Source organism: Salarias fasciatus, chromosome 4 (genome assembly GCF_902148845.1).
Source record: "Salarias fasciatus chromosome 4, fSalaFa1.1, whole genome shotgun sequence".
Lineage (NCBI taxonomy): Eukaryota > Metazoa > Chordata > Actinopteri > Blenniiformes > Blenniidae > Salarias > Salarias fasciatus.
This window is the reverse complement of record NC_043748.1, coordinates 15,635,399-15,659,590: the sequence shown is the minus strand read 5'-3', so window position 1 is coordinate 15,659,590 and position 24,192 is coordinate 15,635,399. Positions and strand designations below refer to the sequence as shown.

At 47.1% G+C, this 24,192-nt stretch overlaps 1 protein-coding gene across 3 annotated transcripts in view; it reads right to left on the bottom strand.

Annotated features, from left to right (window-relative positions):
• The window catches only part of septin9a (septin 9a), a 66,709-nt gene that overhangs the window by 34,851 nt on the left and 7,666 nt on the right, over positions 1–24,192 (bottom strand). Inside the window, exon 2 of one of the 3 annotated variants that reach the window (XM_030089843.1) lies at positions 23,696–23,758. In XM_030089843.1, the coding sequence (XP_029945703.1) occupies positions 23,696–23,758 (63 nt within the window). Of the gene's footprint in view, positions 1–11,030; positions 11,238–19,331; positions 19,464–23,695; positions 23,759–24,192 lie in introns of those variants that run through there. The other 2 variants (XM_030089846.1, XM_030089845.1) reach the window with 2 other exon arrangements.

The window sequence follows — 24,192 nt, the reverse complement described above, 5'->3', positions numbered from 1 at the left end:
GGTGGGCCACGGCCATTAAATCCAGGACGGTCCTGACCAAACAGACCCTGACCAGAAGCATGGTCACTGCAGACCTCAGGGCTGAGAGGAGGGAGGCTCGCCTGTCCGCAGAGAGGCGGGCCGTCATAGAGAGCGTGTCCAGCTCCAAACCCAGATAAGCCATGCGCTGAGCTGGGGTGAGTGCGCTCTTGTCCCGGTTCACCAAGAACCCCAGGAGCTCTCCAGGAGGTGTCTGACCGTCAGCATGTGGAACCTCCTGGTGGCTATGTGAGTGTTTAGGGCCCGCTGGTCCAAAGCGGGTCTCATGACTCCGCTCTTCTTGGAACCAACAAGTAGGGAGAATAAAAGCCCGAATGCACCTCCTCCGCGTCCAGCTCCGTAACCGCGCCCCGGCGGAGGAGCGAGGACACTCCTGCTTCGAGAGCGGCCGCCCCACAGGGCATGCGAGCCGCGTACAAAGAACCCCATTGAAGAGAAGCGGGCGACAGGTGAACTGCAGGGCATAGCCGCTTCTCAGCGTCCTTAACAACCAGGGAGAAAGCGGTCCCCAACATAGCACGCCACGTCCGAAGCAGAGCGTGAGTGGCTGTACCACGGCCTGAGGGGACAGTCCACCCGTCCTCCCGGCCTCGGGAGACGGGGGACCCCCGGCGAAAGGGCTGAAGGGGGCGTCCCATGAAAGAGCGCGGGCGGCGCGGACCAGTGCTTTGCTGGGGACAAACCCGGTGGAGGTGGCGTGATCCCGAAGTTCTCGGGTCGCTGACCTTGGTGACGATGCCGGGGCGCTCATCAGCGGGAACCCAGGCTGGCACAGCTCCGCCGCTCTGACGCTTCGCTGTGCTAACACAGGCGGAAGCCGGCGGATAACGCAGCTTGGAGCGTTTATGAATGATGCCAGAGCCGGGGCGCTCATCGGCGGGGACCCGGGCTGGATAGCTCCACCGCTCTGACGCTTCACCGTGCTGACACAGGCGGAAATCAGCGGAAAAAGCAGTTTGGAGCGTTTGCGAGGTACCGGCGGGACCTCGACGGCGTTCCTCATGCGCATAGCACACGGTGGATGAGCCAGCAGCCTCAGCTCGTTGCTGTGACCCGCGTCCACGGCTGCAGCATGGCAATGAGGGGGCGTCCCATGAAGGAGCGTGGGTGGCCGCTCCAGGGCCGCGGACCAGCGCTTTGTTGGGGACAAACCTGGTGGAGGCGGCAAGATCCCGAAGTTTCTCGGGCCGCTGACCTCAGTGATGATGCCAGGGCCGGGACACTGCACGTAGCGCACGATGGGTGAGCCAGCGGCCTTAGCTCGCTGCTGCGACCCGCTTTCACGGCCGCAGTGCGACGAAAAGGGGGCATCCCCTGTAAGAGCGCGGGCGGCTGCTTAGTGGCCGCAGACCAGCGCTTTGTTGGGGACAGACCTGGTGGAGGCGGCATGATCCCGAGGCTTCTCGGGACGCTGAACCTCGGTGATGATGCCGGGACCGGGACGCTCAATAGCGGGAGCCCGGGCCGGCAGAGCTCCGCTGCTCTGAGGCATCGCCATGTCAATACAGGCGGAAACCGGCGGAGAACGTCACTGAGAGCGTAATGAATGAAGCCGGGACCGGGGCGCCCTACGGCGGGAACCCGGGGCGGCATAAGTCCGCCGCTCTGTCGCTCCGCTGTGCTAACACAGGCAAGGGCTGGCGGAAAACGCCACAGCGCGGCGGTGAGCGGGTGTCCCACAAAGAGCGCGGGCGGTCACTTTGGAGCCGCGGACCGGCACTTGTTGGGGACAAACCTGGTGGAGGCGGCGTGATCCCGAGGCTTCCCGGGCCGCTGAACCTCGGTGATGATGCCAGGACCGGGACGCTCAATAGCAGGAGCCCGGACCGGCAGAGCTCCTTTGCTCTGAGGCTTCGCTGTGTCAATACAGGCGGAAGCCGACGGAGAGACACCGCTGGAGGTGGTATGGGTGATGCCGTGGCCGGGACGCTGCGCGGCGGTAGCCCGGGGCGGCACGGCACAGCTCTGCCGCTCTGACGCCTCACTGTGCCAACACGAGCGGAGGCCGGCGGACAAACGCAGCTGGAAGCATTGAGTGATGCCGGAAGCGGGGTGCCTTACGGCGGGGACCCGGGCCGGTGAAGTTCCGCCGCTCTGACGCCTCACTGTGCTGACACGAGCGGAGGCCGGCGGATAAACGCAGCTGGGAGCGTGGCGTGTGATGCCGGGAGCGGGGCGCCTTACGGCGGGGACCCGGGCCGGTGAAGTTCCGCCGCTGTGACGCGTCGCTGTGCTAACACGAGCATACGCCGGCGGAATTTACGGGTGCCGCCGGGGCCGCGATGCCCCACGGTGGGGACCCGGGCTGGCACACTTCGCCGCTCTGACGCTTCATCGTACTCACATGAGCCGAAGCCGGCGGATAGTGCAGCCTGGAGCGTTTGCGGGGTGCCGGCAGGACATCGGCAGCGCTCCGCTTGCGTGACACGCACGGCGGGGAAAGCTAGCGGCCCCAGCTCGCTGCTGTGCCCGCGTCCACCGCCGCCACGCGGCAGAGCGTGGAGGAAAAACCGGTGACGGTGCGTGCGGCCAGGCGGCTCCGTGTGCAGTCCGCTCACCGTTCTACGCCACTTATCACATAGCGGGGCGAAGGGAGGGAAGAGCCCCGCCGAGCTTGATGCTCAGTCATACAAGCACGGGAAGGGGGAGGATAGCTGCTCTTGAGAGATGCAGCTGTGGAGAGGGCGTCCCATGAAGAGCGCGGGCGGCCGCTCCTGGGCCGCGGACCAGCGCTTTGTTGGGGGCGAACCCGGCAGAGGCGGTGCGGTCCCGACGTTTCTCGGGCCGCCGGCCGCGGTAATGCTACCAGGGCGGGGCGCTCATCAGCGGGGACCCGGCCGGCGTGGCCCCGCCGCCTCGCTGTGCTTAACACAGGCGGAAGCCGGCGGAAAGTAGTTTGGAGCGTTGCGAGGCGCCGTGCAGGACCTCGACGGCGCTCCGTTTGCGCCTCGCGCTCGGCGGGAGAGCCAGCGGCCAAGCTCGCCGCTGCGTACCGCTTACACGGCAGCAGCGCGGCGAGCGCGTGGAGGGAGAGCCCGTGATAGCGCCGTGCGTCCGGGCTGCTTCGCGCGCGCTCCGCTCGACATTCTCTGCTTTATCACGTAGCGAGAGAAGGGAGGGAGAGAGCCCCTCCAGATTGCGCGGGAAGAGGGGAGGCTAGCTGCTCCTTAGTGATGTATCACAACAGCCGTGCTAATGGTAGCCCCTCACCGTCCTCTTGGCGGTGAGCGGGGCGTCCCAGACACGTAGCACGCAGGCCTGGAACGGTGGCACGGCGGGACACAGCACCGCAGTCCGGGACCGAGTCCGTGACTGGGTTGCTAGCCCGGGTGCTAAGCCGCGCTGCGCCGGCTCGGAGGCTACGGCGGAGGCGCGAGGCCGCGTTGAGCAGCGGAGGTGAAGAGCCCCGCGAGGTGCTCCACGGGCTCGCGGGGGGCTCAGGCAGTAGTACTGCAACAACACATCATGAGTAGGGCATACTAACCTGTCTCACGGTGGTCTGAATAAGGTGGAGAAGGCGCCGTCGCGTTGCGTGGGCTCCATAGACGCGGGGACGCCGCTGCTGCTGCTGCTGCCGCATGCGCGGGAGCCGGTGAGACGGCGCCCATAAAGGCCGCTCGCCACTGGGTTACCTCGAGCGGCAGAGTGAGGCAGGCAGGCAGAAAGGCCGCTGACAGTGATGCCGTCAGCCGACGCAGACAAAGCAGCGCTTGAAATGATCTTGCTCGATGAGCAGGGTGATAGGCCCGACGCCCGATGGCGACTGGTCACGGGCAGGTCCATCCATCTTGATTCGAAGAATCTTGATCCGAAGAAACTTGTGGCTTCTTAATGTCTCAAGTGATGCTGAGGAAGAAGAAGGGAGAATGGCTGCCTCCAGCTCGGGGTATACCCTCGGGGGGCGTGGAGCCGCGCCATCGGGCGGCGGGGGATTGGTGCGTCGAGCTTTTGTTGTCTCAGTTGATTGGCTGCGCCAAGGGGAGTGCCACTAGCGAAGCCCGTAGGCGGGCTAAGCACTTACGAAGTAGAAGTAACCCTGCGGTGGTGATGGCTTAAACCTCACCTGACTTCACGCGCTTCACGTAGCTTGAAAGCATTTTGGCGGTCATGTGGAACACACCCGACGATAATATCCCTTTATTCCGACTGAGCAGGATTTGATACGAAACTCCAGAACAGTTTCACTTCAACCACAGACTGAGCTTCATGAGATGTTGTGACGGGACAGCACGTGCACGCGTCTGCTCCCTACCGCACCTGTTCACTTAATGCTTTCTGCACCGCGTGACTCAATCAAGGCACTAATTGATCATGTGACCCATGACGTAAACCTTATTGCACAATTTCTGTTATACAATCATATAAAACCAACCATACATTATAAATTGACAGAGTCAAACTCACATTCAGGCATGCAGACAATTTTAGAGTCAACAATTGACCATGTTTTTGTTCTTTTAATATAAAACCTATAAACAGGCAGCACATTCAAACACTACACAGACCGGCATCATGGGCCAACCCAGGACATTACTGCAATATTTTCACTATATAATACTTAATGTGAGTATTAATTGTGCCATTTAAGAAAAGAACACAATTTAGATTTCAGTTTCACAAGTGATTTTTTTTTATCAGCTATACTCTAGATTGTGATGGTCTTTCAAATCAAGGATGCTCCTTTCAGCCAGGACCACATGTGTTAACTTTTGCTTTCCTCAACATGGGAAGATTTCCAAATCATGCAGTCATAGCATACCTAATTACACCTTCTGAAAACTGATAACATGGCTGCTTTATATTTTCGATGACTCCATACTGGCCCACTGGAAAGGGATATTGTCTTAAGAAGTCTTGATGAAAGCCATCCAGCTGTCAATATGTACAGACGAGCAGCAGATGAGCACGTTTTCTCCAATCCTCAAGGTATTTTATAAAAGACAGTGACGGTGCCGACGTTAGATCAATATTTCAATTATGACAAGGAAATAATATTGGGCCTGTTCTATTATTTAGTCTGACATGTAATCTGGATGTAATGTATCACCATCTTAATGCATTTCTCTGACTTTTATCCAGACACACCATTTGATCTTTTCGGAACTTCATCTCAGGCCTTTTTTTTTATTGACACCGTTGTTACTGCTTGCTAAATTGCTTTTTCCTTTCTTCTTGGCTTTACATCCAGTTCGCTGTCAGATGTGAAGGTGACACCTGGCTCACCTCAGCTCAGTCCAGAGACCAGCGCAGCTACAAAATGTGGAGTAACAAGGCCCCCGTCCCAGATAAACACCCGGGCCTGTGCAGGAATCTGGCCTGCGTCAAGGCTGACGAGCCGAGCATCAGCATGAGAGGAGAGCGTCTTCCTGCAGCTCTGTGTTTTCAAGTCCTTGACATGTTCCTGCACCTTTTATCTGTTGGATGTCACAGTGTATACTGAGATAAGGCACCACTGTTTAAGCTTTGTTTCTGTACCTGATGATATTGATAAAAAATTAAGACAGCAAACGTCATCAATAGGCTTCTCCCAGACTCATCAGTTAACATTCAACAGGATTTTTTTTTCATTTATCTTCACCTTCTAGCATTATACAATATTTGCTTTATTTGTTAACTCTGCAATCAACTTACAAAAACGTAAGCGACAATGAAATTATGTCCAAATTTCATGAAAAACAAAACTGAGACAGAAACATGAACTTCAGTCTACGAAACACCAAATTAGCAATTAATGAGGAAGCTGAATTCTCCTAAGTATTCTTGCACTATTCCACACTTAATTAAAGCAACTACAGCACTGGAGACGACTTGAAACTCCGACCTAAGCTGGAAATTGAATGTAATGAGTTGTTTGCCTGAAAGTGTGCGAGCTGTGCTCTGTGGTGACAGAAGGCCAACACAGTGACGTCCTCACAGACACAGTGGAGACACAGGCCGTGTCAGTGGGACTGTCTCTCTCTCCCTCTCTCTTTCTCTCTATGTGTGAGTGTTTAAACACAGCTGTAGAGCAAAAGCAAACAGAGATTTTTTTTCTTTTTTCCTGGATGTAGTCAAACACCTCTTGTTAACATCACTTCATCAAGGGATTCATATGTATGAGTGCAAATTAGATCTGATAGTGAGATTCATCTTTTTGTGTATTTTTATGATTAAGATGATCTTATTGCTCTCTGTGCAGGATTGTTTATGTTCCTTCGTTTATGCAACGCTGCAGTATGCTTTTCATCAAGGTCAAAACAATTTGGTGGAACGCATTGATCAAAATGTTTAAGCCAAACTAAAACAACAGAAATAAGCATCGAAACCTTTCTAACTTGGCTTTCTTTATACTTGACCTGAAATTGGCAAGGGCTGCTTAACGCTGCGACCGTGAACTCCATGTAAACAATACTGCAAAACGGGGAGACTGAATAGCCAAATATGGAAGACACTGAGCCAAGCATGATGCTTTTTAATGAACACTCATTCAGGCATGGGCTGAATCCTCTTCCTGTCCTGAAATATCGTCAAACTGCCAGAAAAGCACATGATGTAGTCTCTCCAGTGTTGCATGTAGCAACCGAGCACCGCATTTGCTACGCCTCTCTGAGCATGACACTTGACGGGCTGAACGGGTCAGCGGGATTTAGTTTGGTCTCGTGTGTTTGACGCTGGAAACAGAAAACTTTAGAAATAGTCTTGACTGAACTCAGCGTCTAAAATTGCAAGACTGAGACAATCGCTATATCGGTTTCACTTGGAAGTCGACTATATTAAAGGTGAATGACCTAATAACTTTGACTCCAAAATCCTTTTCCATGTATTGTGAGTATCCTGGCAATGAGTAGTCAGATTACTACAGCTTCTGTCATGATTTCTTCATTATAATCAAACTCAGTATTCCTAAAGTAAATACCAAAACCACTAGTTCAAATCAATTAATCTTTACATCAGTGATAAAAGTGCATGCTTTAATGGTGAATTCACACAAGAAACCCAGTTAAATCAACTCCACACAAAAAAAGGGGACGTCTGAGACGGATTACTGAGTTCATTTGGCTTCACTGTAAGCAGAAATACCAGTTGTCCTTCTGTTAAAGCAGCTGCTTTACAAGTGTTTTCCACAAAACTGAGTTCAGTCAAGTCTATAATCTTGATGACCTTTACAAGGCAGGAAGATAAAGCGGTAAATTTACACTTATCAGACTGACTTGTTAAATAATGTAAGCTGCCATCAAATGTATGCATCAAACAAACAGACTGAAATCCTTTAAAAAGGTTTCCGGTTCATCTTCAAATTAACATGATTGTGACTCGTGAGAAGTTTGTGAGAAGTGTGAAAGCTTCAGAGGCCACAAATGGACCAAAACAAAATACTTGAAAAGTCTCACATGTTCTGTATTCTTGCGGTAGTTTCAAACTGATGAGCTTAATGAAGGCCGATTCATAGATTTTATAAGCAGCTGGTGAGTTCTTTGGCTGGCAAAGACACCACTACAATGATTCAACGTGCATTTTACTGCGTTCAATCCAGCACGCAGCATTGTTGTGGAAGCTGTGATGCAGCATGTACGTCACAGCTGCTATCCAGTACTTGTTTACCGCTTTTGGTTCAATGGTAAAAATACCATTGTGAGTGAGCAAGATGAGAGTGCAAAGTTTTCTCTTCTTTTCTCAATTTCAGTCCAGACCACAAAACTGCACCACAAGTGGCGTCACTCATACCACTCTCAGGAAAGGACCTTCATATCAAAATATGCTTTGGACCAGCTGCTTTTCAGCTCCTAAACTGACTACAATGTACTCTAAAAGACTTAGCAAAGACATTGATTCTGCAGGATGACCCTCAACACTTCATTTCCTGCCAAAAACAGCAGAAAATCCATCCGAGCTGGAGAACAGAAAAGGATGGAGACTCCTGAGGATGGCTCAAGTCTTGTCCCTAATGTTTACAGTTACTGTCGCAGCCAGCCATCCATCTGGTCTTTAAAGAAAGAGCACATTTAGAGCACACTTTCAGTGCGTTATGGGGCACCAACAGTTTCTGAAAAGAGAAAAAAAAAAAGAATCTAAAGCCACAGCTAAGTGGCACTTGGCTTGAAATAACAGTTTACATCCGTTTAAGTTTCTACAGTGAACACTCATCAAATTTTTCTCAGTCACCAATAACGAATGCTGTCCCACAAAAAAAGGTGGGCGTACTACTTTAGAGGAGATTGTTAAAATGGCCTCACACATGATTAAAGAGCAGTCAGTGTGGCTGCGACCTGAAAATTTAAAATTCTGTACATTGAAGTGTATGTTTCATGTGGATTTGAGCTTCTTTTTTTATTATTATTTCATTTCATTACCTGTTGATTACAGTTTAAACTTCATGCTTTTAAAAGATGTCAGAATTTGCGATGTGTGCTGATGAGTGCCATCCAGCCTGTGCCCCAGCCTCATCTGTAAAAAGAGGCCCTGCGCTGCTCCTGCCTACCCCGACATTTTCACCCACCACAGAAATCCACTCGGGTGGAATTTCCTCTCAATGGACCAGCAAATACCCTTAACATGCAGTTTACAGATGCAAAAAGGAAAAAGAAGTGGAAAAAAACTAACCAGAGTTCTCTTGATTGTATAGATTAACAAAAAACCACCAAATAAAATGACCTAACATATGTTCCTGCAGTCATATGCAGTTAATGTAAATATCTTAGTGGGAGGGCAGATAACAAGTTGTTTTAATGGAAGCAAAAAACTGAAATCGAATGCCTTTAATGATCTGTTTAACGGCTCTGTGTTTCTGTGTGTGTGTGTGTTTCTGTGTGTGTGTGTGTTCACCAGCCCCGGTGGCCTGCTCAATGATCTGTGTCAGTTTGAGAGGCTGAGGTCACCATTGAGGTCATCGGCCTCATGGGCAAGAAAATCCTGCCTTGTGTCTCCTCCAGCTTCGCTCTGACGTCGGCAAAGGGGACGATGGAGCGAGTTCACTCTGTGTCAGACACCAGTGACGTGGCAAACACACTCACAGTCACAGGAAACACTTCCTGCAGCGTGTCATGTGAAAAGAAAGATTCCTTTTATTCCTGTGTTGGCTTTAAAGAGCTTTGAAACGACTGCTTATTGCAAGTTAAATGTATTAGTTTTGGGTTTTTCCTGCTACGGAACAGTTTTGCAGCAAAACACAGTCAACTATTATCAGACTGTTTTGTTAAACAAAGGTCAACTGTCAGACTGAGTTCATCAGAGACAGATGTTACAAACAAAAGAGTCAGAGCTGAGAATAATTCCACCAAATAAATATTACCCACAATGCAACGATATCTCTGAGAAACTCAATAAAAACAATAATAGAATCCTGTTATTGAGAGACCAGATAAACTTTTAACTTAGCCTTTTAATATCGTTCTTCTTCAACGTATGTTAATGTAGCTTTATTTCACTCACTGTTCATCAGTGTCGGTATATATGAGGTCAATGTTTTCTTTCATGTATTGTTTTTATATATTAGTTGTTTTCTTATCATCACTTATGTCATTTACTTCAAAAAAGTTGCTGTAAACTGCTATAAAAATAAAGACTGGCTGATTAGTTGATTGATCAAATTTGACTTCAATTTACATCTAATTGCATTACAAAAGGCAGTGCTTCGATTTCAGTTGTGCAACAAACAATGTGTTATTTCCTGTCCCAGTAGTTACTACATGGTTTGACAGATATGACAAAGAGTAGAAGCTATCATTCAACACAAACACAAGTTTAAAAAGCTCACGAGAACTGGGATAACTCACGATAGGATGAGAATTTGTAGATATCGACTTTCCATTCCCGATTCATTTTGACTCCCACAGAGCTCCTGTGCCGCGCCTGTGCCATGCTGCGCTCACTGAGCCCCCCGGGGCCGTGCATCATGGTGCACGGTGGTGACACAAAGGTATTAACACACACTCAGCCCAACCAGGGGCAGCACACACACACCACTGACAATCACAACAGTGGGCCATTATGTCGGTGCTGCACATGAGCGAGGGGTGTCTGGAAGCGTGACTCGGTGCCACATGGCTGAAGCGCCCCTCCTCGACCCCGGTGCCCCTCTCCTTTCTGAGCACCACTTATCTTTCTGCTCTGCTGCACCCCGTAAGCCAGTGGTTTTTTAAAAGACCTAGAGGCAGAACGAGAGGCAGATGGAGGCAGCGAACATACCACAAGCGAACTGGTGTTGACAGAGGAGCGGCTCTGGACAAGTGTGGATGCGTTCCTAATGGGTATCTGTTTGTGAGGGGCAGGAGACGGATAGCGACACAGACAGACGGGTTGAGGGAGAGGTGTCGGCCTGTCAGCCTCCCCCTCCGCCCACGTACCCGCCGCTCCTCTCGCATCCGCCGCCGGCGAGGCCGAAGGGAGCGGGGGCCCGTGGATGGACGAGCTGCTGAAAGAGGAAAAAGGGAAGTACAGCCAGAGGACGGGGCGGTGGAGGAGGAGGAGGAGGAGGAGTGGGAGGAGAGGGATGACAGGGGGAATCTGCGGGCCAGAGGCAGACAGATGAAAAGAAGAAAGAAGGGGGGAAGTGGTCCAGGTGTTCACCTTACAGCCGTATGGTCACTTGCTGCTTCTCAAAAGTATCAGTATCAGTTATCTCTTTTGTCAAGCAAGTTGGTCTAAATTCAAAACAAAGAAGAAGAAATCAGCTGCACACCTTTCCTCTGAGTTCAGTCACTTCCTGGCACCCATCCCACACATGCAAGATGTAAATAACAAACACGCTCTCACATCTCTCAAACAAAAGTTAAAGAGTGGTTGAATAAAGCAACACTTTAAGCATGAGTTCCCTTTCAAAACGCCACAGCTCACCGCAGACGTCAACGCAACCTTCACACTCTGCATTGTTCCAGATCCGCTCGATTCCAATCAGACATGTGGAACCTATCTATAGTGTCCTCATGGCAGGGTGAAAGACAGCTCCACTCCGCAGAGTGACAAGAAGAAGAAAAACAAAGGCGCAGCGGAGCGCACGAGAGAAAGGAACTGACCTTCAAAGTCTGATATGATCCCTTCCAAGTGAGCGTTGACAGTGGAATCAGACATTTTGATCAGACACAAGTGTGTGTGTGCGTATGAGGATAATGCAAGAGAGAGGGAGCAGGGTTCCCCTTCCCCAGCAAGGAAAAGTCTTCCTGAGGCGCAGTCCCGCTTTTAAACAAATCCCAAATTAGGAGCCCGTGTTAGAGAGAGGAGGGGAAGGAGGGAAAAAAAGAAACACCGGAGTTGAGCAGCCCACTGATCCAAACCCTCTCCCTGTCTCTCCCCTCTTCACGAAAGCAGCAACTTATTTTTCTCTTCTCCTCCTTCTCGACTTCCAGAGTTTGGAATGAGCGAGCAATGACAACCCCCTACCCTCCCTCCCTCTCTCGCTGCCTTTCCTCCCCCCCCCCTTCTCCCTCGCTCCATATCTCCCTCCCTTTTTTGCAAAACCTCTTTCCAGACGAGCTTCTCTCTGTTAAACCGCTCACTTCCAACTGGGACTGGTCGACTTATTAGCATGCTCACATTCAACATTTGCACATCAAACTGTTCAGATTTATAAGACAACAGCAGCGCAGCGCAGCACAGCACACTCCCGGAGGTTCATATAGAAACGCTACAGCTTCTCATTCAGGCCATCTCAGGGTGGATGGTAAAGATTTACACTTGGTAGATAAACAAATCCAGTCCACACCATGCACTAATATGGTCAGGACGGGCTCCAACGGGCCGTTAGCAGATTGTCTGACATGCTCAGTCGCTCTGGAAGCAGACATCAATAAATAAGTGGCCTAATGACTTAATGACCATGTGAATGAGCCTCTGTGTCAGGGGGGGGTGGAGGGGGAAGGGTGGGCAGGGCATCAGTCAGTGTGTGTGCGTGCTTGAAGCGGGGTAAAAACTGAGACGGATATGGTCGCAGGGGGATGACTGTGCTTCAATGAATGCATTATGATTGTGAACAGTTGAGTGCATTCATAACCAGTTTACTGGTGTTTGTGTGTGTGTGTGTGTGTGTGTGTGTGTGTGTGTGTGTGTGTGTGTGTGTTTTGATACAATTCTAACCAGAAGCACCATTTGAACTCCTCCTTGAATTCAGTTCTTACCTTCTGGAGTTACTCAGTAGTGTGACCCTTTAGTGTTTTTCACCTCCTGAGGCAACTATTCAGCTTTTCCCAGCCACGGGCCTGGAGTGGGAAAACTCTGAACCCTTCATTAGTAAAACACTGTAAACACTAACAGCAAAATAGGAGCAGGAGTGTGTGTGGGCTTGTGGGGAGATTCCACTTCTCGCAGGGCTCTTAACTCCAGTAAACTCCAGTTTCCAGAAAAAGTCAGAGTTAAAATGATGATCATATCAGAGGGACTAAAAAAAAAAAAAAAAAAAAAAAAAAAAAAAGATCAAAAAGTCAAATACGAAAACAGATTCAACCTGAAATCCATATTTGAAGTCGAAAAGCAGAAGAAAAACTGCACAGCCCTCAGAGGCTGCTGTGACAAGCCAGTTCATCATAAAGTGTTCGGCAAGCCAAACGGCTGCTTACATTGGAATCAAAGTTTGGATATTTCTGTTGATTTCGGTAATTTGACTGACTCACTCACTCACTAACACGGTTTTGTTTCTAGTGCATAAATGCACATTAGCGCATTGAGTTCTGAAAATAAATGAGGCTTAACAGTCCTGAAAGATACCGTATCCCACGCCACATTTCCCACATATGAATTATGCAAATTATCCAAGTTGCACTGTGGTGGAGACGCCTCACAAACATTCAAGAAAAAACATTTTAAGTTTTCAAACACCCCAACAACCACACAGCGAATGTTTTCTAGCTAAAATTAAAATCTCTGATCATGAGTTTGAATAATATAGTGTGTTTCAGACATTATTTAGGCTGCATCACAGCCACAATGTTCCTGCTCTGAACTTCATGGGACAATGAACAGAGTCTTTTGAAGGGATTTGCATGTTCTCCTTTTGCCCGTGTGAGTTTTACACATCAATTCCTGCTTTCTGTGTGTGAGTGTGCGTGCGCACGTGTGCGTGTGTGTGTCAGCTCTGTGATGGATATGCAACCTGTCTTCATGCCGTATTCAATCCAACACATCTAACGTGTCAGCCTGTCTCCTTGAGCTTTTGAAGCCTCCCCTCAATATGTCACTTCTTTCCAGTAGAGGTCAGCGTTGTACTTGTAAATAAAATCTGTCGCCATGGGCAACAGCGTAGGAGGGAGTGTGTCACTAGTTTACAGTAACACAATCTGTATGGAGATAAGAGACAGTGACACCGGGAGATTCCTGCCCCAGACACACCCTCAAGCCACACAGCGCGTCCTGCCCTTAGCATATGTGTGGTAGATTCCATACACTCGTGTGTGTGTGTGTGTGTGTGTGTGCGTGCATGTGTGCATATGTGTGTTTAATTTTAAGATTTTTTTAAATGAACACACAAATGCCAGAATTGGTTATGCCCAGCAGATGCATGATAAAATATAAACAAGCATGCACACATGCACCCAACCCTCTCACTGAAAAAGACACTAACACACATCTATCTATCTGTGTGAAGGCGCTTACTGACAGTGAATACCCGAGCGCTCACACTGATCCACTCACCACGGCGAGATGCCTTTCCTCAGCCAACACCCTCACCCTGAATTAAACCCGATTCTACGCTGCATATCTTGAAACCCAGTCTGAACCGATGATGGGCCAAGCAGGTTTCAAACAAATATTTGTCCACAGGAAGATAGAAGGACATCCCGATAAACACACACAGAAAAGAACACTTCCTTCGACTGCATGTGGCTGCGAGCCCCAGCAAGCCCAGACAGCTCTAATCCAATCTGCTGTAACAACTGTCACACAGGGAGAGGACCAGAATGTTTGTTCACCCCATTCATACCACAGCAATCACACACTCGCCCTGAACATACGCAGTCGTCTTGAAAAACGATCTTTAACCTGCTATTTGTGGAACACACACCTTGTGATTGATATGCAAAAGCCAAAATGTGTAGCTGACTGAAAGGTTTTATAAGGACATGTTGATGCTCGATCAGTTTTTTTCAAACTGCCTCTTTTTTGAACTTCCTAAAACTTGTTGCGTCATCATAAATCTTATTTGTGAGATAGAAATTCTACAAGATTAGCTGATTTAATTTTGCAATAAGTTCATTGGTGTATAATTGTGATGGGAGCTAATTAATCCACATGTCCCTTGTTCCTTCTCTGCTTTGTCATACGCAGAATGTATTTGTATAGGCAGCTGCTGGTGTTATGTTGCACTGCAGCACACGCATGAAGAAAGACAGAGACAGCCGCCAACTGCTTAAAGAAGCCCAGACCACCACGGCTCTAAAGCAGGTCCTGCCCTTCTAGGAGCTGAAAAACGAGAGGAGCAAAGTGGGAGGAGAAGAAGATAGCTTCTATAAACGGATGCCAGGCCAGCGTGGCAGTTGCTAGGGCAATGCCAATGCAACGACAGATCGGGGAATGTCAGCAGCCCCTTAACGCACACACAGACGAGGGATCCCAAGCATGCACACACACACGTACAGAGCAACAGGTCAACACGTCTCAGTGCCGGTCTGACCCCTCCGGTCGGGTGTGTGGCAGGGGACAGACAAACTCAAGACATCTAAGAAACACTACACTTAGAAATTTGACTCACGGATGTACCTGAAAGACCAAAACCCCTATGGTAATCAATAGTAGAGGTAAATGATCATCTTCACATGATCAGGCACATTCATCAATCAGTTCACACACAAATGGGAACAGCTGTCATACAAGTTGCTTGCACACCACTGGGAGCAAATTTGGGTTAAGTATCTTGCTCAAGGAAACTTTGACACACGGACATGGCATTTGAGATCGGGAAGCCATCCAGGCATATTTATGAAGCATTTGCATTGCTGCAGTCTTTAGACCCAGATGAACAACAATACTTAGAGAGCGATGGAAATACTAGATTTATTCGCCCGTCATCAGTCGTCATCTGTCAGTGCAGAAATGATTGGTTTAACTACTTTTTGAGAGTTGTGTAAATCCGGTCGGAGATTTGGTGTCCATCTCTGTCTGTCAAAATGCCCAAATGTTTCTTTAGCAAGGCATAACCTATAAATTGCTCCTGGGCGAGCTGCTCACATGCCAGCTGTTACCACTGGTTTGTGATTATAAATACTTTAATGGAACTAACCTTGAAAAGCCTTTTGAGATAGTCGGTGGATTAAAATTCTATACAAGTAAAGTGCATTTGCCATTTTCATAAATCATAAAATTTCAAAAGTTGGTTATTTGCGAGACTACTTATAAGATCAGTCAAGTTTAGTCCTGAATAACAGTTCAGTAAAACTGAGTACAAGATGCTTGGGCTCCAGTTTTATATGGAACGCAATTATTTTCAGGTCACATCAGGTTTTCACAATAATAGTTATTTTAAACATTACCAGTACCCACTACATAGGAAACTCCAGCTTCCTGCTGAGTTCATCCTAAAACAACAAATGAGTTGTTGGCCTAGATGCAGACGATGAGTCAGGCCGTATCAAATAGGCCATCTGGAAGAGTTGAAGACTGCTTCGGCTGCGAGTCCATGCGTTGCTTGTTACGCTGCAAAGGGCTGCAACTTTACAAAGCAACCCCTGACAAACCGAAGCTGTGCCGCGCTTATTAAGGGAGAAGTAGATGGAAGAGACAGAAAAACCAAAAAAAGGGGGGTTGGGGGGGGGGGGGGGGCGCGCCTGTATTACCACAGGCAAAACAGAGGAAAATATATAATATATATTCAGTATGAAGTGAGAATAAACCTCAATGGAAAGGAAGTAGGACAATTTCCCCTTTATGTGTGTGTGAAAAAAGAGACAGCAGTGTCAGCATGACTGATGGAATCAGCATTGCTGCTCTAAAAAATCCACAAGAAAAGTTCTATTTTCAGATAAACGTGGGAAAGAACGGTAGGGAAACAGACAAGAGAGAATCTTGGGAAATTTGCAATTTAATAGATGTTTTCAAATGACATTTGTGCACAAGAGTGTGCACACATATGCTGAAAATAGCTGGATTATTTGGGGAATTACAGGCTGAGCTCAGCATGTTGGACAGTTTCACAGTTTCGTGGACACATGCACACGAACAAGTGTGCACCCCCCCTCCCCCAGCAGGCTTTGAGGCACACATGGTAAAGTGGCTTAATCTAAAGTATATGCACAGCTGTAGTGACAGCAGCTGCCCTCCACCAAATGCTAAACATCAGCACCCAGTCGGGCTCCACTAACTTTAATCAAATACAGCACCTGTTGGAAACATGGCCGGCCTGCACTGCACACACACACGCACGCACACACACACGCACGTAGCCTACACAATGGCATATTTCCCAAACTGCTTTTCGCTCAGTGCTTTTCTTTGCAATGAGTGGTGCCTGTGTCTGGACACAGATGCTGCTGCCTACGTGTGCATTTGAGTGTGTATGTGTGTGTGTGTGTGTGTGTTCCCTCATTCCCTGATGCATGGGGTGGGATGACTTGGTAAATACTGAAAGCAGCTGTCCTGCATCAGAGAAGAGTCTCTATAGGCCTCTTTCTCTTGTTCTCTGTCTCTCTCTCTCTCTTTCTGTCTCTGTCTCTCTCCCTCTCTCGCCCTCCGACGAGAAATAGTGCTGTTTAGTGCGTCAACAACCCCGCATTGTCACCGCCATCTTTGTTGCTCCTCCTTTAGTAGGGTCCATATTGTTCTGTTCAGCATGTTGCCATGGCAACTTTACCCAAAACACCAATGGAGTTTCACTGGGACGAAGCATGGAGGGGCTTTGTTTAACAAAACTCCCTCTTGCCTAATCTGTTTAAGGTGACAGTGCAAAATGAGCAAGCTGATGAAAAATGTCCAAACAGAATCAAGCAAAATAATAACTTTGAGCTGTGGAATGACAGCGGTGGAAAACACAAAGAGCTCCTCGACTCTGCATCTCCATCTGGTGGGGGAAGCTTTAAATACATTTCAGAGAGACAAGTTTTCTGTCCCAGTTCAACAAGAAAGACGTCCTTCAGTGGATTAAATAACGGTCAGTATAGTTTTCTGAGAAGTCAGTGAGCATTGATTTCACATGTTCTGACTCTGAGGGCTCAGCGAGGTTATGACTGGTTGTGTCACACACATTTCAGCCTCAAACCTCATCAGCTGACCTCACTGTGACTGCAATTAATGGGACACATCTGCTTTGTCGTGCTGCTTTCACAACCTCTGTGGTTTGCCGGAGAGTTTCCGCTCAGAGAATCATCGCTGTTGATTCACGTGGGGTGGGAAAAATGCAGGAAACAAAGGCAGCCTTACAGCGTGAACACCGCGGAGGGATGGCCAGGAGTGATCAGTGAAAAGTGAACTGGCTGGGAGGGGAAAAGCAACATACCCTGGCTGGCATGAGACGCCCATGGGTGAAACATCAGTGGCAAAAGTACCGAATTTTTCATTTTAAGCAGATAAAATAAACATACTTTACTGAAGAGGAGCTATGACACGGAATAAAAGCATAAAACTAAGCGAGAAGGTTTTGGTTTTGAGGGGAATTTTCTGCTTCATTTCTTCCTCTTCTTTTATTTTTGATCCCACCGCTTAAAGAATTTGCCTGTAAAGGCCGTGACTGGATAAACTGCTTCTGGTCAGTCTGCTAAATCATCATTCCTCTGTGTGACTCCGAAATTATCTTCGTCACTGAAAACACAAGAAGATGTGGTCAAGTACATTTAACTTGTCTGTTTCATCCGATTCTAACCCCTGAGCGTTTACACGACTGTTCCTTTGTCTGCCATTCAGAAGAATTACAACGGAAATATGACACACACACATTGTCTACACACGCATTTCTGAATACAACTGAAAAACAAAAAAATACATATCTTGACACACAGCGAACATGCACGACATTCAGAGGATGAACTGCCAAAAATAACAACTATATTACAGCCATAAAACACACAAGGGGAGACAATGCTAAGCTAAGTGAAAACCTTGTGTGTCACCAATACAGGAAACTCACTGTCATGTTCAGAGGAAAATCCTTCTAACATATATATACACACACACACACACACACACACACACACACACACACACACACACACACACACACTTGGAAATATAAATACATAAATACTTGAGTGGACAGTGAAACATAAAACAAACACACACAAACTATGTCCTGCTGAAATGGTTAGAGCTCCCAGGAGGAAGCACCTGGAGACGCGGGGGAGTGCGGGGTAAACCAGGAGGGTGATGCCTCCATCAAATACACACTCACTTGTCAATGATCTCATCTACAGGCACATTTCACACACTTTGTAGGTGCTGCAAGCACACATCACCCACACGGACACACAGTAACGTGTGCCGCTGCCACCAGCTGACCCTTTCCACTGAGATATTCTCACATCCAGCTTTCCTTTTACAACACTAACACTCTCACTCATAAAAATACCATTAAGAAGCAGAGCGCAGAACTGCACTGATGGCTTTAACATAATGTGGGGAACACTTGGATACTCACACACACACCTATGGACAATCGCTTGTCGTGTCAGTGTGTATACTGTCCACTGCATCTAAGAGGGAAAGCCAAGTGAATGGCACGGTTCAGGAGATGTGAGGGTTTCTATTAATTTTCATTCTCACTGTGGTGTGAGTGAACTGAGTCAGAGCTTTCACCGCCCTGCTAACTGAAGGAGAGACTGACTGATGGTCATAGTGGGATTAAAGCCGCAGGGGACAAGAGTAGTACTGTTCAAACAGAGCTCTTTCCTGTTTTTACGCCAAAGAAGACGTGGAGAAGTTAGAAGGAAAAAGAGGGAAACCCAAAAAAAAAGAAATTCTGCTTTTGTGACACTTCAAAGTGTTTGCAAGAGTTTCATTCCAGCAGCAGACAAATGCAAAAAGACAGGCAGACTGACCGACAACCTGCAATGACAAAAACCTTTTAGCAGGAGACAATAAGCCAGAGGACGGGTGGAGATGTTGAGGACAGACCAAAACAGATAAGTGTGCAAACACCACAGGAACTGGACAGATAAAGACAGACAAACCAAAACAGGTCCTCTAAGCTGCTGCACAAACCCCCACAGAGCTCCCAGTTTCAGCTCCAAACCCCAAAGAAAACATGCAGTCAGCAAACAGGACAGAATGAGAGAGTGGAAAATACCATAGAGGGGAAAATAGACTCGGGCTCAAGCTGAAAAGACACTGAATCCCAGTTAAAGAGCTGAGAGAGTCCGCCAACCACATTCAAGAAAAGATGCCTGATCCTGGGTTTGTCTTACCTGAGAATTTGTCCCCCTCCATAACCAGATCACTCCCTCCACAGCCACATGTAGTCTCTGCTCTTTGACTCTACACACACACTCTCTCTCTCTCTCCCTCTCTCTCTGCCTTTTTTTAGACTTCCCTTTTTTCTGGCTCTCTCGCTCCTTCCCTCCCTCTGTTCCTCTTCCTCCTCTTCTTACTCTCTCTTTCCTTCTGGGCTCTCTGTTCTCCCTCCCTCTGCCCACTTTGATTCCTTCAGTGTGTCCTACTAATGAATTCAGAATTACGACATCCCCATGTGCTGATCATATGTTGCGCTCGTTGCTCCCTCTTTCCCTGTCTCCCTCTCTCTCTCTCTTGCCCTCTCTTTCTTCAGATCACCCCAAAAGACTGTAGCAGCATTGTATCTTGAAAATAGAAACCATTAGCTCCACCATGTGACAGGGACAGGCTCCTTACAGACAGAAATAACCCGCCGGACTTGAAAACTCTACAGCTTACTCATGTATGTGTGTGTGTGTGTGTGTGTACTGCTGCACTGATTCATTTGATACCAACTGTAATCTTATGAAGACGGTGTGAATGTCCTCCTTTAACGATGTTTAGAGGTAGCCATGAGGAATTGACACAGCTCTGCCTTTGTGTGTTTGGGAGGGGGGGCGATCGCCTGCTGAAATAATACTGATGCACAAAAACAACACGACACGGAAGCAGAGGAAAAACCTAATCAAAACACACTTCCCCAAAATGCTGTCAAGCCTATCATAAATGTAAGAGAGACAAGAATGTGTCTCGGTATGAGGATAGAAAGAAAACACTGTTGACTCACAGGGAAAACTAGCTCGTGTGTGTGTGTGTGTGTGTGTGTGTGTGTGTGTGTGTGTGTGTGTGTGTGTGTGTGTGTGCGTGTGTGCGCGTGTGTGTTTTGATCATCAGTGAAACGCCAGCCCTCTCTCTGAAATGTGTGCTCAGGAAACTCAGATGACCTCTGACTGTTGGCACGTCCCTCGCACAGCGCCAGGGGTCAGAGGTCGCATGGCAAGCGTCTGAGTCCTGATAGAGAGCTCAAACACACTCAGACATGTCAGTCCGTGGGCTTGAGCAACACACACTATCCCGTGACCCGGCATGCTGTCTGCGTTTGTGTCCGTAAGCTGGGATTTTAGTGTGTTTGTGCCTTTGTTCTTCATTCATTCACATATCTGTCTGTGCTCATATCTTTATTATTCTTCAGCTGCCTCACTCTGACGCTCCGGCTGAAGGGAAAACACGCGCATCAGCGGCCCCAAACGGACAAGATATGCAGCTCCAATCGCTTGTAAATGACATATAAGCTCCATTTGGAGGTGAGGGGGAAGAGACGGGGACTAATTAGGCGCACATGATTCACACACACATGATCTAAACACCAAAAGTGGAAACCAGTTTTCTTACTTACTAAATAAACCAGATCAATCATTACAGGAAAGAGAAAGGATTATAAACATGACTGTGTTATGAATTTATCGAAAATCATGAGGTTTTAGTATGACATGTTAGTAGCTGTGGTAACAATAATAATATTCTTATTTCAACACTGTTGCAAAAAAAAAAAAATATTACAAAGGATAATGTAATTTAATCTTTTTATATTTGGGTCTTGCGAATAGCTTGTTATAAAGTAGCATATTACTGGAATCATTACAGCTGGAAAGCAGTTCAGTTTATTTCAGAAGGCTGCTGCAAGTTTCATCTATATATATAATCCATCTTCTCTGTATCGCTTTATCCATTCCAGGGGAGTGAGGCCAATCAGCCAGCGCTAATAAAGTCAGGGAACACCCTGAACAGAGCCCAGTCCATCACTGGGCAAACACAGAGACCCAGGCAAATGACTCCAAATTTGGAACCAGTTTTGGAACATATAAATGGGAGAAAAAGCAGTGAGAACATGCAAACCTTCTCTCTATGAGCTAAGACCGAGTGGTAACCACCACGACATGGGAGCTCCTCCGAAGACAGTTCTGTTGTAAAATTTGTGATATCTGCTGTCTTGCAACTGATCAAGTAATTTGCATTGAGACATATGATGAAATCAGTGATGGGAAAGTAAAACATTACTTCCACTATTACAGTCAATGGTTGCACAACACTAAAGAGAGAGAGTGCAATTAATATATTACTTTCCCAACACTTGACGGAATATATATCACAGAAACACACACATAAATCACATGTGGTCCTTTAGCCAAGAATATATGGTGACGCTATGAATTTGAAGTTAACTTGTTTTACAATTACACCTACAAAATAAGAATTTGTACAAAACTGGTGGATATATTCATCTGGGACAAATTCATAGAAAACTGAACTGTTTTCAAGAGCATCTGTCTTATTCCCAAGGATCTGCTTAATCCCAGGTATTGACCTTGTGTGTGTGTGTGTGTGTGTGTGTTTGTGTGTGTGTGTGTGTGTGTGTGTGTGTGTGTGTGTGTGTGTGTGTGTGTGTCCGTGCGCACGTTTGTGTGCAGCACAGTAAAGCAGCCGACCAAACAAACGCCTGCTGGCTTGTAAATCTGCCGTGTTGGCAGATGTTTTGTATGGGGCATCTCCCTGTAAAATCTCACACACACACACACACACACACACACACACACACACACACACACACACACACAGACTCAGACATGCCCTGTGGCGACTGTATCCACATCGGGGAGGTCTGCTGATGAGCAGGGCCTTATCAGCAGCTTTAAGCAATTCCCAGCAGCCTGTATGAGTATAATATTAGCATGCGGTTGTGCGTTTCTATTTGTCAGCGTGCACGTGCGGCTCTGACTGTGCATCTGCTCCCCTCATGCGTGTCTTTTAACTGCCATTCATAGATAATAAAAGACGGCAGCTCAAAAATACAGGACAGATCAAATAAAAGTAAAGCGCGCACACACACACACACATACACGAACATGCCCTGAAATGGATTTTGGATCATATTGTTTGATTTGTGCGCATTTACTTCAAAAATCCACAGTACATGTTGCTCCAGGTGTTTCAGCAGATTCAGATGTTTCTCTTGTAAGCCAGATCAAATAGTTTCCTGTGCTCTCATATCCAAAATTGATAGTCAGCTGCTTTGGAAATACTGAGCAGAAATCCATCGAAATATAAAAGGATATTGTTCAAACGCCTTTAAATCAATCATTACACTCTCTTTGTTCATTTTTTTTTTGCACACTCAATGCACTGCATGTCAGAATCTGTCCACTGTCTGTATTCTTGGATGAATAACACACAAAAGGCATCACCCTCCAGTTTCTCAAGTTACTGTCACTGCACAGCTGTCGTCGACAGACGCGCACAACTTGCGAGCTTGTTTTGATTAGTCAGAGGTGTTCAAATGAATCCGAGAGGAAGTGATCTCATGTTGCAAGACACAGCATGCATCATGCAAAAATTTGTTCAAGCTCACCATTACGAGGCACACGGCTGATCAAGAGCTGAGTTTAGGGTTTTACCCAACAAGGTGAACGGCAAAGAACTGATACTGATAAATTCACCTGCAATCAGCTGCTATCTTGACAGGATATAGTACCTGCCCAGCTGTTAGCATTACCTCATCAGTCCTGAAGGTCACGAACACCGTCTTACGTAAACCGTTCCAGAACAGCGATCGTTTGATAGGAGAAGGTGTTTCTGGCTTTGAAAATAGCAATACTGGATGGATAGCGGCCACACAGACATAAAAACCTATGTAACAGATTTGGAAATACTAAACACACACACAGGATACTGTGGTGATGACTGTGGCACCACGAACACCAGGAACAAGTGAAATCAGTGTCAACATCTTACTCCAGCATGACATTAACTCTGAATCTGCAGACATAGAGTGGTTGAATGATCCAGAAAAGAAATCTACAGAAGTTCCTGCAACAGCTTTCAAAATCATGGAGATCATATTCAGAAGAAATCTGCAGATGATCTGTGGCAGGTTCTTCATGATGCTTGGTACAATTTATATGTTAAAAATTTGGAACAAATAAAATTAATGTTGTTTTTATTAAAAAAAAAAAGACAAAGCATGATAAAAATCATAGACCAGGTGTTTAGTTAAAGGCCAAAGCCCAAAACTGGAGCTCTGAGATGTGATGAATAATCAAATAGTCAATACAATTTTACAGCTTGAAATGAAAACTCGCTGGCAGGGATATAAGTTCCTTCAGCCTGTAAAAAAAAGCAGAAGTATAAACTATCATGTCCTGAATTAGGAGTCATTGTTTATGTATTTTTTTTTAAATGTGGAAGTAGCTGATCACCTGGATCGCCTGCACCTCAGCTGAGAAGTTTTTAACTGATAAATCAAAGGTGTTGTAGCCTTTACTTGTGTGTAGTTTTTACTTACTGGGACTTGTGATGTTGGAAGCATCTCTTTCTGTTCTCCTCGCTCGAGCGCTGGCTGATCGTGCTGCAAAGAGGGAGACAAAACAATTTTACTTCCTTCACCAGACTGTGGCACCAATAATCCAAGTGAGAATGATTTTCAAAAAGGCAAGCACTGATTATGTTTAAGAAGTGCAAATATATGAGCTATAAGCGGGTTTACTTCCTGAAGCACCTTGGGTGGTAGATTTGGTTTTGCACTTAGCCAAGGCTTCCTATAGCTGCACAGCATTAAAGGGAAAATCAGCTGCTTCGCCCACCCTGGTACATGCACGCTGTCTTTCCCCAGCCATGTTCAACATTAAACATCCAAACGGATTCAAATCATCCTTGAGGAACACCTGCTGCCAGTTCGGTGCCGCTCTGAATGAGACCGTCCGCTAAAGTCAACAAAGCAACGAAACATGTAAGCGCCAGATGGAAAACTATTCCTTCACGTTCTCCCAGAGGCGAAATAAT